Source organism: Asterias amurensis, chromosome 1, assembly GCF_032118995.1.
Source record: "Asterias amurensis chromosome 1, ASM3211899v1".
Taxonomy (NCBI): Eukaryota; Metazoa; Echinodermata; class Asteroidea; order Forcipulatida; family Asteriidae; genus Asterias; species Asterias amurensis.
In genome coordinates this window covers 31,461,327-31,475,329 of record NC_092648.1, presented here as the reverse complement: position 1 = coordinate 31,475,329, position 14,003 = coordinate 31,461,327, and the positions used below count along the sequence as shown (strand labels likewise).

Here is a 14,003-nt window from a genome sequence, read left to right as displayed (position 1 = left end):
GTGGGTACACCGGCCCCTGTTACAATGTACATGTTCGGCAGAACATGTTCCAGCATCATGATTACATAAAGTGTATTATACAGGAGATTATGGGGTGCTCACCCGTCCGTGCTCCCCCTCTCCCCACCCCCCCCCCCCCCCTCCCCCCTCCCCCCACCTCCCCAAACGGCGAACATGCACAACCTTCTTCTGCTTGCGCCCTCTCTTGAATCCTCCTCCTAGGCCTTCAGTGCAACTTGTTAAATTCCCAGGGGACAGAATCTCGACAAGGTGACAGATTTTCCTGACACGACGGTACACTGGCTCTCAGTTAGCACCCTGTAAAATGTTCAAACACGCAAGATTCGTTTTTTTTTTTTACAGGGGGGGGGGGGGGGGAGCGGGTGCATGTGCGCTCTCCATTTTTGGGGCCTCCGAATAAAACTTGTCAACTTGTCGATGTTCATTTTAAGCAACTAGCCTGAAGCGAAACAAGCTGTTGAAGTTGTTTTGGTGATAATTGTAATTTCTCTGATGTGGGTGCGATATTTTGGTTATGATGTGGGTGTGGCAAATGAGTGCAATGCCACTTTTCCTGTGCGACGGGATGAAATAACATAGGAATGGTAACTCCATAGAGGAGCTAGACAACGGCTTCATTTAGTCGCGTTAAAGACGCCACAATCTTGCCATACTATGTCCTTATTGTATCATAACTGAGAGGGACTATATCGAATTTAAAAGGGGGGAAAAACCCGGTAAGTTTGGTTTAATTGTGTGTTGTCTGTCACATCACTGCCAAACGGACTTCAACCAAGCTAGGTTTTGCGGTAGAGGTTTTAAAACAATGACACTTTCGTTGTGAATGATTACCAGCAAAATGAAAGCAGATAATTTTTCCTGGACTTTCAGCTATAGTTCCCAGGTGACCTCAATGATTGAATGAATCACTTTTTTGTAACTACCCTATAAAAGTCCGTGTAAGAAGTGTCACTGTGAGCCATGCTAATGGTTCAGCCGCTGTTGTGTGATGTTTAACTTCACTGACTCACCGTAAATCTAACACGTGTAGGCCCCATACATCTTGCCGAGATTGGCCGGGGTTCGGGGGAAGTTTTGAGGGGTTCAGGGGAAACGAGCAAAGCCATGGAAGAATGAATCATCGTGAACGAATCGCTTTACTAAACTTTGTGGTATGACAGACTGTGTTCGCTTCCGTTCAGACATTTTTACTGCCACGTTTTACTGTAAACAAAAACTAAGTAAACTGTCAGAAAATAAGTCTGCGGCGATTCTATACATGGAATATTGTAGCGTTTTTGTTGGTTCGTCGCTCGAGTAAAACAGTATTATCGCCGTGCCGGAACTTATACTCCAAATGAAACAAAAGTTTGCTATCTGCTTGGTGTTGGGGTTGAATTGAGCACTAAGGAAATAGTAACGCCTTGGAAGTCGACCGGCATGTGAGTATCAGAATCTTTATACACCGTATTTTGTTTGAAAAAGTATCTTTATTCCCAAGGGGCCAAAAGGGATTCAGGGTTGTGCTGTAGTATAGGCCAAGGCCATGCCGGGGTTGCGCGTGTGTGATGAGTGCTGCTAATAAACTTTCTGACAGAAGATTTTTGCCACTTCCGAAGTGACATGCATTTGATGATAATAATGATGACACTTTTTGTGTAGAACGCAGGGGCACCCGTCCAATGACACTGTTCACAATAATTATGGGAGGTGTGTTAGGGGTGGGGGGGGGGGGGGTTACAGTTTTCACACTGAGTGCTGCTAAATTCTCTGACAGAAGATTCTTTGCCACTTCTGAGGAGTGACATGCATTTTGACGATGTCACCTTCCGCATGGACAACAGTTCAATGGCATCTTCACAATAGTTGATTTATACCGTATATAATGAATAAATATTACACAAACGAACAATTTTGTCAATATTATTTGCATTAGGGATAACAAATTGCCGTGTGTGTAATAGGACCCTGACTCATGTGTTTCTCGTTCTGGGTTTTATTTTTAACGGTGGGGTTAGTTCTTTTAGAATTTTTTTGACGGAAAACTAACCGCATATAAAAATAATGTGAATGCAGATGTCTCGTGCGAAACTTGCAGAAAAGTCATAGGGCAAGACTGAGTTGTGTTGTTTCAGTAGTGTTTTTGTAATATATCACAATTGTGTGTAAAAGAATAACTGAAAACAATGCTTCATTATAGTACAAAACGGTCCTAATGATGCCTGCAGTTGGTGCCCCGCACTTCTTGAAGTTTGGGTCATGCTTTATTTCTGCCCATTATTGAATTATCATTCCTATCAAAGCCAACAAAAAATAATAGCGATATTTTAATTTGGTTGGGAGCATGCACATATACTTGTCGGCCTGTGACGAAAAAATAGTAGTCAAAATGTATTATTGTGGTTTTGAATAAAGTTGATACTTAAAGTCTGCACCCTTTTTCTGGAGTTATTTTTCGCGTGACCATTTCTGAATTGCAGCTCAACTGAGTTTCACCATTTTCATATAATGGTAGGAATTTATTCAAATTTGATTTGTTACCTTAGGGCATATACCGTTCCGTAAGTATTTTGTTTTTTAAAAGTTCTGCATCAATGGGGATGAATGGGTTAAGGTGGGAAAGTAATCTTTATATGGTATTTAAAACAACACTATGGGGTGACCTCCGTGAATGTCAAGGAGAATCACGAGGAGGGCGGGAGTATCCAGGGGCCGGTAAACTTTCCGCAAGCCCTGCCCTGCCTGAGTGCTGGCCCCCGCGCCCCGTGATCGTCATTGGCTATTGAAAATAGACAGGTGGCTCGGTCAATTTCTGTGAAAGACAAATTACGAGTATCACCTACACGCTTATCTGTTTTGTTGATATACTTGCCCAGCCGTTTTATTGAAAACAAACTTTCTTAAAGACATAATTTCAAACTTAGCATATTCTCATTAATTTTTAATTTCCAGAACTATAGTCGAATGCTAAAGTACGCGTCCACGGGTCGACGCAGGTACGCATGCGCGTTATCGCCATTTTCCGATGGAAGTCGACTGGATAAGAATGGTAATGGATTGTTTACGAAGAGTATCGGGACCGTACGACTCCGAACGTGCTGTCTGCTAAGGGGATCGGTCATGTTCAGCAAAAAAGCTCACGGAGATGTTAAGAAATCCTCCCAGAAGCTTCTAGACCCGAAGAAAGATGCCGTCACACGGCTAAAACATCTCCGAGTCGTACTCGGTAAGTGGTTGTTTTTAAAGGAATCTACCGTCAGAAACCCCATAGAGAATAGCTTAACCAGTTTCGTGATAAACCTAACATTTTGGGGGAGTGGTACATTTTGTGTGCACAAATACACGTGTGTATTGTTTTATCAGATGAACAACGATAAATCATCCATATGGCTATTCATCAATAATGAAATGTCAACGTTGTAGTGAAATTTTATTTTAATTACAATACAAAATTCCCCCCCAAAAATACAAGTTAAATTTTCATCCTTTCTTTTAATTGCATTCCCCTGTTCTGTGTTCAGCAGTGTTTGCAAATTGTAGTGAATATATTGTAACATTGAAATTGAATTGGGAATTCAATTAATCCCAATGCGAACCACTCCACTGTTTGACGGTGTAGGGCACCCCTGTAAGTGTAAGTGTAGTGTTGATAATATCAGTATCATTGATTCACAGATGACTTAACATGGATGGAGGTAAGACATTCATTCCTAGAACTGTGAGGTCTGTTCCGCTATCGTCTCCACTAACCTCATAATAGACGGTCATGTCTCACAACACAAACGATATGTTTTTTGGGGGGGTTTGACATTTTAATTTGTGGTCAAACCTCTTTTTTTTTTTTTTATCAAATCTCACCAAAATTGGGCTCTTTGCGTTCTTTGAACTCTCATTGACCTTGAAGATGGTCCAGAAAATCCATTCGGTCGGTATCTCAAAAATTGTTTAAAAATTATAAATTCTTACCGTATTTTAGTCCCCATCTACTCCGTTTTACCACTAAAAATGCTGATGACACGAAGCGTCGCAGGTCACAGCGTGATGATCCGTGCGTTGTGACCTCCTTGTTAAGTTCCCCGGCGGAAGTTTCAGGAGAAAACCTACCAAGTACCAAGTACAAAACACATGTCCACGCGTCTGGGAACCACGAAGAGTGTACATACTGGTACTAAAAAAAACCTGATTCGTTTGTGTTGTGAGACTATTTAATTGGAGACGATAGCCGAACAGACCTCATAGTTCTAGTAGTAAGACATTTTTAATGCCCGTGCTACATGTATGCCGCAAGATAAAAAGGCCTTTTCATACTATCTGCTTCTCCCAATTGCTTGACCTACACCCAGCAGTAGGGTCAGTTGACTGAATGCTAGTTTGTTTTTGTACCAGTGTTCAAATGCCCTACCAAACCAAGATTCAAAACCTCAAAACAGGGAGTGGCAAAAAGTTTCTTAAAAAACCCATTTAGAGCCATTGGACACTTTCGGTAAACAGTGATGTACAAGGCCCACACTTCGTGTATCATAACTTGTATATAAAATAACAAACCTGTGAAAATTTAAGCTCAATCTGTCATCGGAGTCGAGAGAAACTAACGGGAAAACCCACTTTTGTTTCTGCACGTTGCGCCGTGTCATGACATGTGTTTAAAATAAATCCGTATTCTCGATATCGAGAATTGATATTGTTTTGAATGTTTTCTTAAAAAGTAAAGCATTTCATGAAATAATATTTCAAGAGAAGTCTTTCACCATTACCTTCTGTAAACCCTGTTATTTGTAAATCTGTGAACTTTTTTTTTTTTTCTTCTGTACCGAAAGTGTCCAATGGCTTTATGGCTTTAAAGCCATTGGACACTTTCGGTAAACAGTATTGTCCAAGGCCCATACTTCGTGTATCACAACTTATAATATAAAATAACAAACCTGTAAAAACTTGGGCTCAATTGGTCATCGGAGTCGGGAGAAAAAAACGGGAAAACCCACCCTTGTATCCGCGCGTTGACACACAAGCATAGCAAACCAATGTCTTTCATTTAAAAACAAATTCACCCACAAACACAAGGCCAAAGAAAGGTAAATTTCGGTGAGAGTTATCATAGGAAAATATTATAGGAAAATAAAGAAAAGGTAGAGAAAGAGGAGATTTTGTACTCTGTTCACAATTTCTTGAGTAGATTATCAGATGTTGAAAGCAAGTATAGAAATATGGTAGGGAGTTCCAAAAGCTGCAGTACGAAGAACTAAAAGCTAACACTAACAGTACTGGCCTTTTGATTAAAGGGTTGAAAAGATGTTGCATTCTGCTCTACCAGCCAGGCTCCTAGTGGATGATACCCATGATGCCTACATCCTTACGGACTGTGAAAGGGGTAACACTGTTTCTGCACTAGGGGTACACGTAGGTCATAGGTGGCAGCATGTCGCTGGTGACAACTGATTTGGTTGGTATCCCAAATCATGTTAGGCAAATCTCAATAAAAAATAAAATATAAAAAACAAACTATTCTTTGGGTATCGATCAAGTTTAACATTTTCTTGAATTGTAGAAGATTTAGGATACAAATGTACACCTGAAAGCAATAAATACAGACCTGTCTGGTAATGAGTTACAAAGTGTAAAGTGTAACTCTGATTTTAAAATGGAATACATTTTTTCTCACACGGAAAAAGTGCCTGGCTCCAATCCAGACACAGGGCATTTTAATGCTGATTTTTTTTTAGACAATCTTAAATAAACATTTAATTTGTTTTTTTGAGTTTAAAGCACAAAAATAGTTTGTTGAAAAACAGTTTTTTACTCTCTCTTAATTTCTCTAAAGCGCTTTTGAAATTGTTCGTTACATACAGAGCTGTTTCCGAGTTCTGTCTCTGAAGAAATTGAAACATGAAGGTACTAACCTTTAACCTCTTTGGCGAAATAAAGTCATGCTGGTGAACATGGTGAAAGATGCCCACTTCTAAGTTTAGATTATTCATGGGTCATACTTTTAGAGCAGTAATTTAGGCCTGATGCTTCATTCGAGTTAAGGGTATGTGAAATTTTTTCCCTTCTGGTAATGGGCATCTTTATGAGAGAAGTAACAGACCTGCGAGGGAACATTTTAAAGGGCACTAAGGCAATAACTATGACATGGTATAGGTAGTTAGTTGCCTCTGTTGCATCCATGAAGTATCAGGCATAGAACAAAATACTCGTAAAAAATGTTGGTGTAATTAGTTTTGTAGATTCTAACTAAATTAAAGGAAAATGTTTCATTAAAACAAGATTAAACTGGGCTTGTTTGTTAGCTTCTGTAGTTTCGTGTACACATGACAAATAATGTTCCGACAAACACAGCTAGATATTAATTTTTTTAGTGACCAAGAAATTGTTTGTGTACACTGTACACATGACTGAAGAAACAAAGGATAATGACTAGATCCACTATATAATAGTGTAATGCATTATTACTAGGCCTAGATGTAGTTATACTTTGATCAAATTTGATGTCTTCAGCCTATGTAGTGTAAAACTTTGATCCAATTTGATGTCTTCAAATCCCTTGCTGTCAATCTAAAACAGTAGTCAACCAAAAGCTCTGAACAACAATAAAGCTTTATAATTTTACTTGTTAGTGCCTGTCACTTGTCAGCAAGAAATATTAACAAAATGTGCACATCAACCTACTAGAGGGTAATGTTATTTTAAAAAGGCATACATGTAGACAGCTTTTCACATGATATGAGCAGTAATTTACTGTGTTATTTTTAAATGCCTCGGAGAACTGGAAACTACTGTACAGGAGGTGATGTCACTCTACAGGGATGACATGGTATGACAGTGCAAATTATGTGACTGCAACACTCAATTTTGATTAGTATTATGTACTATGATCTGACATTGAGGACTTTGATGCGTATTAGAATAGAATAATTTTATTGTCCATGTTAAAAACATAGAAACTGGATGTCAGGTATTAATTAAAGGCACTGGAGGACAGTGGACACTATTGCCTTGGTATTACTCGAAATAGTTGTTATTTTATAAAAACTTACCTGGTAACAAGCAAGAGAGAGCTGTAACACATTGTGAGAAACGGCTCCCTCTAGAGTAAATTTTTTGAGAAAGAGGTAATTTCTCACTCAAGTAATAAAATACTTCATGATTTCTTTCATGATTTTCTTGCAACTTTGATGACCTATTGAGTCAAAATTCTCACAGATTTGTTGTTTTTATGCATGTTAGGATACACCAAGTGAGAATACTGGTCTTTGACATATACCAAAGGTCTCCAATGCATTTCAGCTGGAAACTAGAATTATAGGCCCTATATGATTAAAAAAAAAAAAAAACCATTTTCAAAAGCATTTTATATTTCAAACTTGTTTTTCCTTTGTTTTTCACCTTTTTCCATTCGCTAATTAAAAATCAACACTATAGTTTTTTATTTCTATTTTTGACCAACCTGCCCACAATTTTTTGAAAAACAAGTTGTGTTTAAACATTGATTATCCTGAATGGTGCCAAAATGGGCATCTAGATAACTGGGTTAACAATCCTAGGGGGGGGACCAACAGAACATGACTGAAGACTATGGTATTGAAGCTGCACAGTTTATAGGCGGTGTATCGACAAGTGTACATGCTTGAACTTTGGCCTTGAAGTTAAAAATGTAAATTTGTTTAGAGCTTGATTTTGTGTTTACACTGTGTACATATGTGTACATTAAAGCCATTGGACCCTTTCGGTAAACAGTATTGTCCAAGGCCCACACTTCGTGTATCACAACTTTTATATCAAATAACAAACCTGTGAAAATTTGGGCTTAATCGGTCATCGGAGTCGGGAGAAAATAACGGGAAAACCCACCCTTGTTTCGCCGTGTGATGACATGTGTTTAAAATAAATCCGTAATTCTCGTTAACGAGAATTGATATTGTTTTACTGGTTTCTCAAAAAGTAAAGCATTTCATGTAACAATATTTCAAGAGAAGTCTTTCACCATTACCTTCTGTAAACCCTGTGAATTTTTAATTTTTTTTTCTATACCGAAAAGATCCAATGGCTTTAAACTATGAGTGATTTTTTTAATGCTAATATAATCAACCAACTTGTGGGTTTTAAAAAGGGTTATATTGTTCACGATTGGTGAATATTTTCTGTGCTGAGAGCTCTCAAAATTGAAATTTCATTTTTTGTGTGAAAAACTTGGGTGCATTAAACTTGTGGACTTTCAACCTTGTTTCGCAAATGTTTGTCAATGAAAAGGTCATGCAATTTAAATGCAGAACTGAATAGTTTTTTTTAATCAGGAATCAGGATAGATCCTGATATCACTTTGCCTTGAATTTCATATTTTTGAACCAGTGTCAAATTTCATGATGCTGCTGACCATGCCTGTGGTTGTAAACCACTGTAGTGATTCTATGGGTTGTACTAGATCTAAGCGCAGAATTCCTCGATGAGCAGTGCATAGAATTAGGCCAAGGTTAGGAAAAAGTGTGTAGATATAGAGGCGACCTACATAACCTACACGAGAGTCAAGAACAATATTTACACACAGAATTCATTTTGCAATATGAATTTAATCATGCAATATGAACACCAGTCCATACATAGGGGCCGCAATCAGGCTGGATCCAGAGTTTATTGCATCAGGGATGATGTAGTTTTAATATTAACCATAGAAATCATTGATTTGTCTTGGATTTAGTAAGATACATCATGCTGTATATAACATACACAGGCAGGTGTTTTATTGCAGTTCTGAAAAGCTTGAGCTTGAGCACTGCCTCTACTTGAAAATACAACACAATGGTTATGAAAATCTGTATATGAATGTTCCCTGTAGTACCGTATTAGTCACGGAAGTAAAATAATGTAATCTTACTGAATTTGTGTACACGATGGTCAGAATGAAGACAAGTCTTTTTTTTCAACCCATTATCTTGAGAATGCTTCCTAGGGAAAACAATAACAAATCCATTCATAATGAATCATCATGTGTTTCATTTGTTCAGCATGAAATCTAATGTTAATTTGTCTGGGCGACAGTCTTTCCATTTGTTTTACTACTCTGCCTGACTACGGCACCAAGCCATCCAACAGCAGTCCATTACCCTGAAAACTCCTTTACATCCTTACTCTTTCTGTGTACAGTAGTAGCAGTGCATTTGGGGGTGGGGGGGGGGGGGGTGGGGGCATTACAGGGGTGTGATGAGTGGGTATCTCAGTGATGGGATACTGGGTATTTTTTCCCCAATGATTCATACAGGCATTTGTGTTAATGCGCTGTGCTGAGTAAATTTATAAGCAGGCCTCGAATGTGTGTAGAGGGCAAGGCACTCTGCCTGATCAAAGGGCATTTTCTTTCAGAGACTCAGAATGTCTGTAGGGGGCACTTAGAGGCCAAGAGTTGGGCAATAGAGGCTAGAGGTCAGAGTCCTTTAAGGACTTGAATCAGCCATTGACTGGATTGACTTTGATTTTTGCCCTCCCCTATAAAGGTACATGTAAAGTGCAGCACTTAAACATCTGCACTTAAACACAAAATGATAGTAAAGGACAGGTTGTTTGCCTCAAGCGGGCGGCCTGTCATGCATTGATTCACAAGGTGAAATTTGATGTTGATAGTTTTGAATTTTGTCTAAATAATGCGCATTTATGTGTATGTGCTGAATGTGGGTGAATTGTTCCCCTGAATTGGTATTATCACTGTATGAACTGCCTTTAAAGGCAGTGGACACTATTGATAGTTACTCCAAATAATTGTTAGCATTAAGACTTACTTGGTAATGAGTAATGGAGAGCTGTTGATAGTATAAAACATTGTGAGAAACGGCTCCCTCTGAAGTAAGGTAGTTTTCGACCTCATATTTAGATTTTGAGATCTCGAAATCAATCATCTGACAGCACACAACTTCTTGTGAGAAGGGTGCTTTTTCTTTCATTTCTATCTCGCAACTTCGACGACCAATTGAGTTCAAATTTTCACAGGTTTTTTATTTAATGCACATGTTGAGATGCACACCAAGTGAGGAGACTGGTCTTTGACAATTGGCAATAGTGTCCAGTGTCTTTATATATCCTTCAAAAAGAGCTTACATCCCCACCATGGGTGTTTCAGTTGATTCTGCTGGACTGAGGACTGCATTTAAGTACAATACCAAACTAATTAAACTTTACATGGGATCAGGCATAACACTATTACCCCAAAATTTGGGTGCTGATAAATTTACCACTTCAAGATTGTGTGTGAATTGCAAATTTTGTCAGTAAATCTCTCAAATGATGTAGGGTTTTAAAGGAACACGTTGCCTTGAATCGGTCGAGTTGGTCTTTGAAAAGCATTTGTAACCGTTTTTTATAAAATGCATATGGGTAGAAAGATGTTGTAAAAGTAGAATACAATGATCCACAAAACATGCCTCGAAATTGCGTGGTTTTCCTTTTACCTCGTCGACTAACACGTCGGCCATTTATGGGGGTCAAAATTTTGACTCCCATAAATGGCCGACCGTGTTAGTTCTCACAGTAGAAGGAAAACCACGCAATTTCGAGGCAAACTTGTGTGGATCATTGTATTCTACTTTTAAAACATCTTTCCAACCATATGCATTATATACAAAACGGTTACAAACGCTTTTGTTTTGACCAACTCGTCCGATCCAAGGCAACGTGTTCCTTTAAGATCAAGTCTTATTGCTGTATAGACCCTATGCACATCCTTAGAATGCACGTATACCACTTCTATCATTTTGGGAGTAAATTCCTGTGTGCACAATTTCGGTTCCCAAAATGGCGGACAAGATTGGCACGTGTTTGTGCAATGAGCATTGTGCAAGGGGTCAATAGTGCCCCACACACCTACTCTGAACACTAAAAACCTTTTGGTTGAATGTAATAAGATTTGAAGTATAACTGAATGTGCCATTTCTTACTCGATGCATTGATGTTGTTTGTTTCAGATAACTTGGACCAATTGGATGCGCGTAGCTTCTTTGAGCAGTACTATTCCCACATTTTCTATGTATTCTATGAGAACTTTGTTGCGATTGAGACGATTTTAAAACAGAGGGTGCACAAGGCACAGAGAGAGGAACTGGATGGTATCGTTGCAATATTTGAGGTACTGAACACATTTCTGTATTATGCTAAACATTTTAACACAGAGTGTGAGGTTTCTAGAATTATTTATTTGCTCTTTTCCTGCTTTATTTGTTAACATAATTTTGGGTTGAACAAGAAAATATTGACCAGAGCAGGACTTGAACCTGCAACCTCTGGATTGACAGTGTGATGTTTGTAGATTGATACTTTCTCTTTTCCTTTTTATCTTTTTGTATAACTTGGATTTGAACATAAAGATATTGACTAGAGCGGGATTTGAACCTGCAACCTCTGGTTTAACGTGCCAGCACTCTGCCAACTGAGGAACAAAGAAAAATTACCTAGAGCGGAATTGAACCTGCAATCTCTTGATAAGTGTTCGGGCACTCTGCCAACTGAGAACTGAGGAACAAAGAACAATTTTACTAGAGCAGGACATGAAATGCAAAGTGCCCATACTCCACCAAATTTGAGCTGTCTAGCCCTAATGTTTGCGGTCTCCCTATTTTGTCAATATCTTTGTGAACACAATATTGACAACATCTGAGAAAATAAAGAAATTTTGCCGCAGGACCTGTGATCTAGTGGAGATTTCTTGTGATATAAGCCCTGCTGTAAGAGTTTGACGTCATGTTTCATTAAATAAACCACATTTAACTTTTCTCTTCTCAACAGAAAATCCTTCTATATGTTCCAGATTTAGTCCACGCAAGATGGCAGTACCAAAGTATAGGTGAGTTAATATTGAAATATTGATACCCCCCCCTAAAAAAAAGCGTTGGACATTCAAGACATGCCAAAGATGCGAGGGATGCCTTTCTTAAAAAAAAAAACCAAGGATGGTTAAGAGTTTGTAAAGGATGATATCAAATGATGTACAGACTGTTTTCGAATTGTGTATGATGTACCTTGGCGAGGCCGTCTTCCAGTTCCAAGTCTACAATATGGGGAAACCCATGCCCGCAAGCTACACGTAATTCCAGGAGTTTTCACATTTGGCAAATCGCTTCCCAGGAAAAGATTTTGATGTACATTTTTTTATGGTCCACTGAAAACACTTTCACAAGCATTGGAGTAAGACTGCTTTGAGAAAGTATGCAATTGATCTGTTGATGTAGAACCTTTCCTGTAGAATCCAGGCTTCAAGAAATTAAACTAAACTAAAAACCAGGCACTTGACATGTAACCCAGTGCTTTCCAAGAACTGTAGGAAAACACTGTAATATGTGACTTTCCTCTGCATTCTAGAGTGGATGTTGTGAGGTGCACAACCTTGGGTTTGACTGCCTTTAAAGAAGCGTAGTATTATTAAGAGTTTAATCCTGCAGGTCTCGAAAAACATTGAAAAGTAGGAAGCTGAATAAGAAACTAAGAATAAACATTCCAGATGCAATCTTTGTAGTACCTATTTAGATGTGGATAAGAAACATACTTGCAATAACTGTTTCAGTCAGCAATTGATTTTTTTTAACAATCTACATTCGAAGAACCAAAATTACAAAAATTATGCGCAATTTGCATGGTGCTTTTTCACATCTGACAGGCATCTCAAAATAGTCATTATTTTTTTATCGGTATGCAGAGCTATGTTTGAGGTATGAGACCCATTTTAGCACCTTGTAAGACATTACAAGGTGCTGTGGCTTAATCTGCTGTAAACCGTGCCAGAAACACTGGGACACACTCTCCCCTTAACGATAAGTGTACTTGTGTTCTTCTACTGCATTATTGGATGTTCAACTTCATGTCCCATTAGACTTGAGAAATTTGGTTTAATTGCTCAAGAGCCTAAAGCCACCCTCGGACAACACCAGTACTGGAGTCCGGTGCACCAGACCTTAAGTCCAGTGCACCAGACCAATCGGCTATGACACCCCCACAGGCTCAGGCCTAATCCAAATTGTGGGCTACGGTTATGGTTAGGACTGTTGTTAAGGACGTCCTATACTTCACAGCATGAATTCGCTCACGGCATTAGCAAAAATAAAATGAGACGCAAGTTGACCACAGGTTCAACATTTTCATTTGCCTAGTATATGATTTTGCTCACACACGATTAACGTTTTGACTCCCATCTCCCATGCCAAATGGACTTTGGAACTAAAGATTTTATAGAGGATTTATCAAAGAGCACATGCAGTTTGACAAGGAATAAATATTGCAGAAATGCTTAATTACTTGTAAACGTATCTGGATTCCTTGATTGATCTGGATGGTTGTCTTAGAAAGCACATCTGCAGGTACTAATGTCATTTTAACATAGGTGTACTGCTAAACGTGACTATGACTTCAGCAAACGGACTAGACATTCGGCTTACTGAATATACAAAAGATTCTGCGCTTCACACTCTAATCAGTCAACAGCTGTAGAGTTTTCAAAAAGTGCTATTGCTTTTCAATGAAGTTATTCACCATGGCAATACGTTTGATACAGGCATGATATTCTTCCTGCTGTAGTCTGATTTCTGATTTATTTGCCCTTGGAAGTATCAGAAAAATCTTGATTAAATTGCCTGAAAACCGTTTGAAATTGGGTCCTTTCTTAGCTCTTGTACATCACTTACTAATGAGAGGTTGTTTCACAGATGAAGCTTGACAACTGGAGCTTGTGTTGTCAGGTACAAGCAACAACCAAAAGCAATGTTTGACTTTTGCCAACCATCCTCGCTAAGATATGCGAGGAGATGGCCGAGGGGTCACACAAAAATAGTCGGCTGGTTTTTGGAATTCTGATCCAAAAGTGTCGTTTTCCAAGACGAATTGCATGCTGATATACACAAATTTAACGAGTTAAAGACCTTGGACACTATTTGTAATTGTCAAAGACCAGTCTTCTTACTTGGTGTACCTCAACATATGCACAAAATAACAAACCTGTAAAAATTTGAGCTCAATCGGTCATTCAAGTTGCGAGA

General features: G+C 38.7%; 1 protein-coding gene across 1 annotated transcript in view; it reads left to right on the top strand.

Moving 5' to 3' along the window:
- The first annotated feature begins 1,192 nt into the window (after window positions 1-1,192).
- Window positions 1,193-14,003, top strand: part of LOC139936731 (ral GTPase-activating protein subunit alpha-1-like) — a 110,981-nt gene continuing 98,170 nt past the window's right edge. Inside the window, exons 1-4 of the mRNA XM_071931633.1 lie at window positions 1,193-1,442; window positions 2,953-3,226; window positions 10,947-11,107; window positions 11,764-11,821. Coding sequence (XP_071787734.1) covers window positions 2,965-3,226; window positions 10,947-11,107; window positions 11,764-11,821 — 481 coding nt within the window. The 5' untranslated portion in view covers window positions 1,193-1,442; window positions 2,953-2,964. The remainder of the gene's footprint in view (window positions 1,443-2,952; window positions 3,227-10,946; window positions 11,108-11,763; window positions 11,822-14,003) is intronic.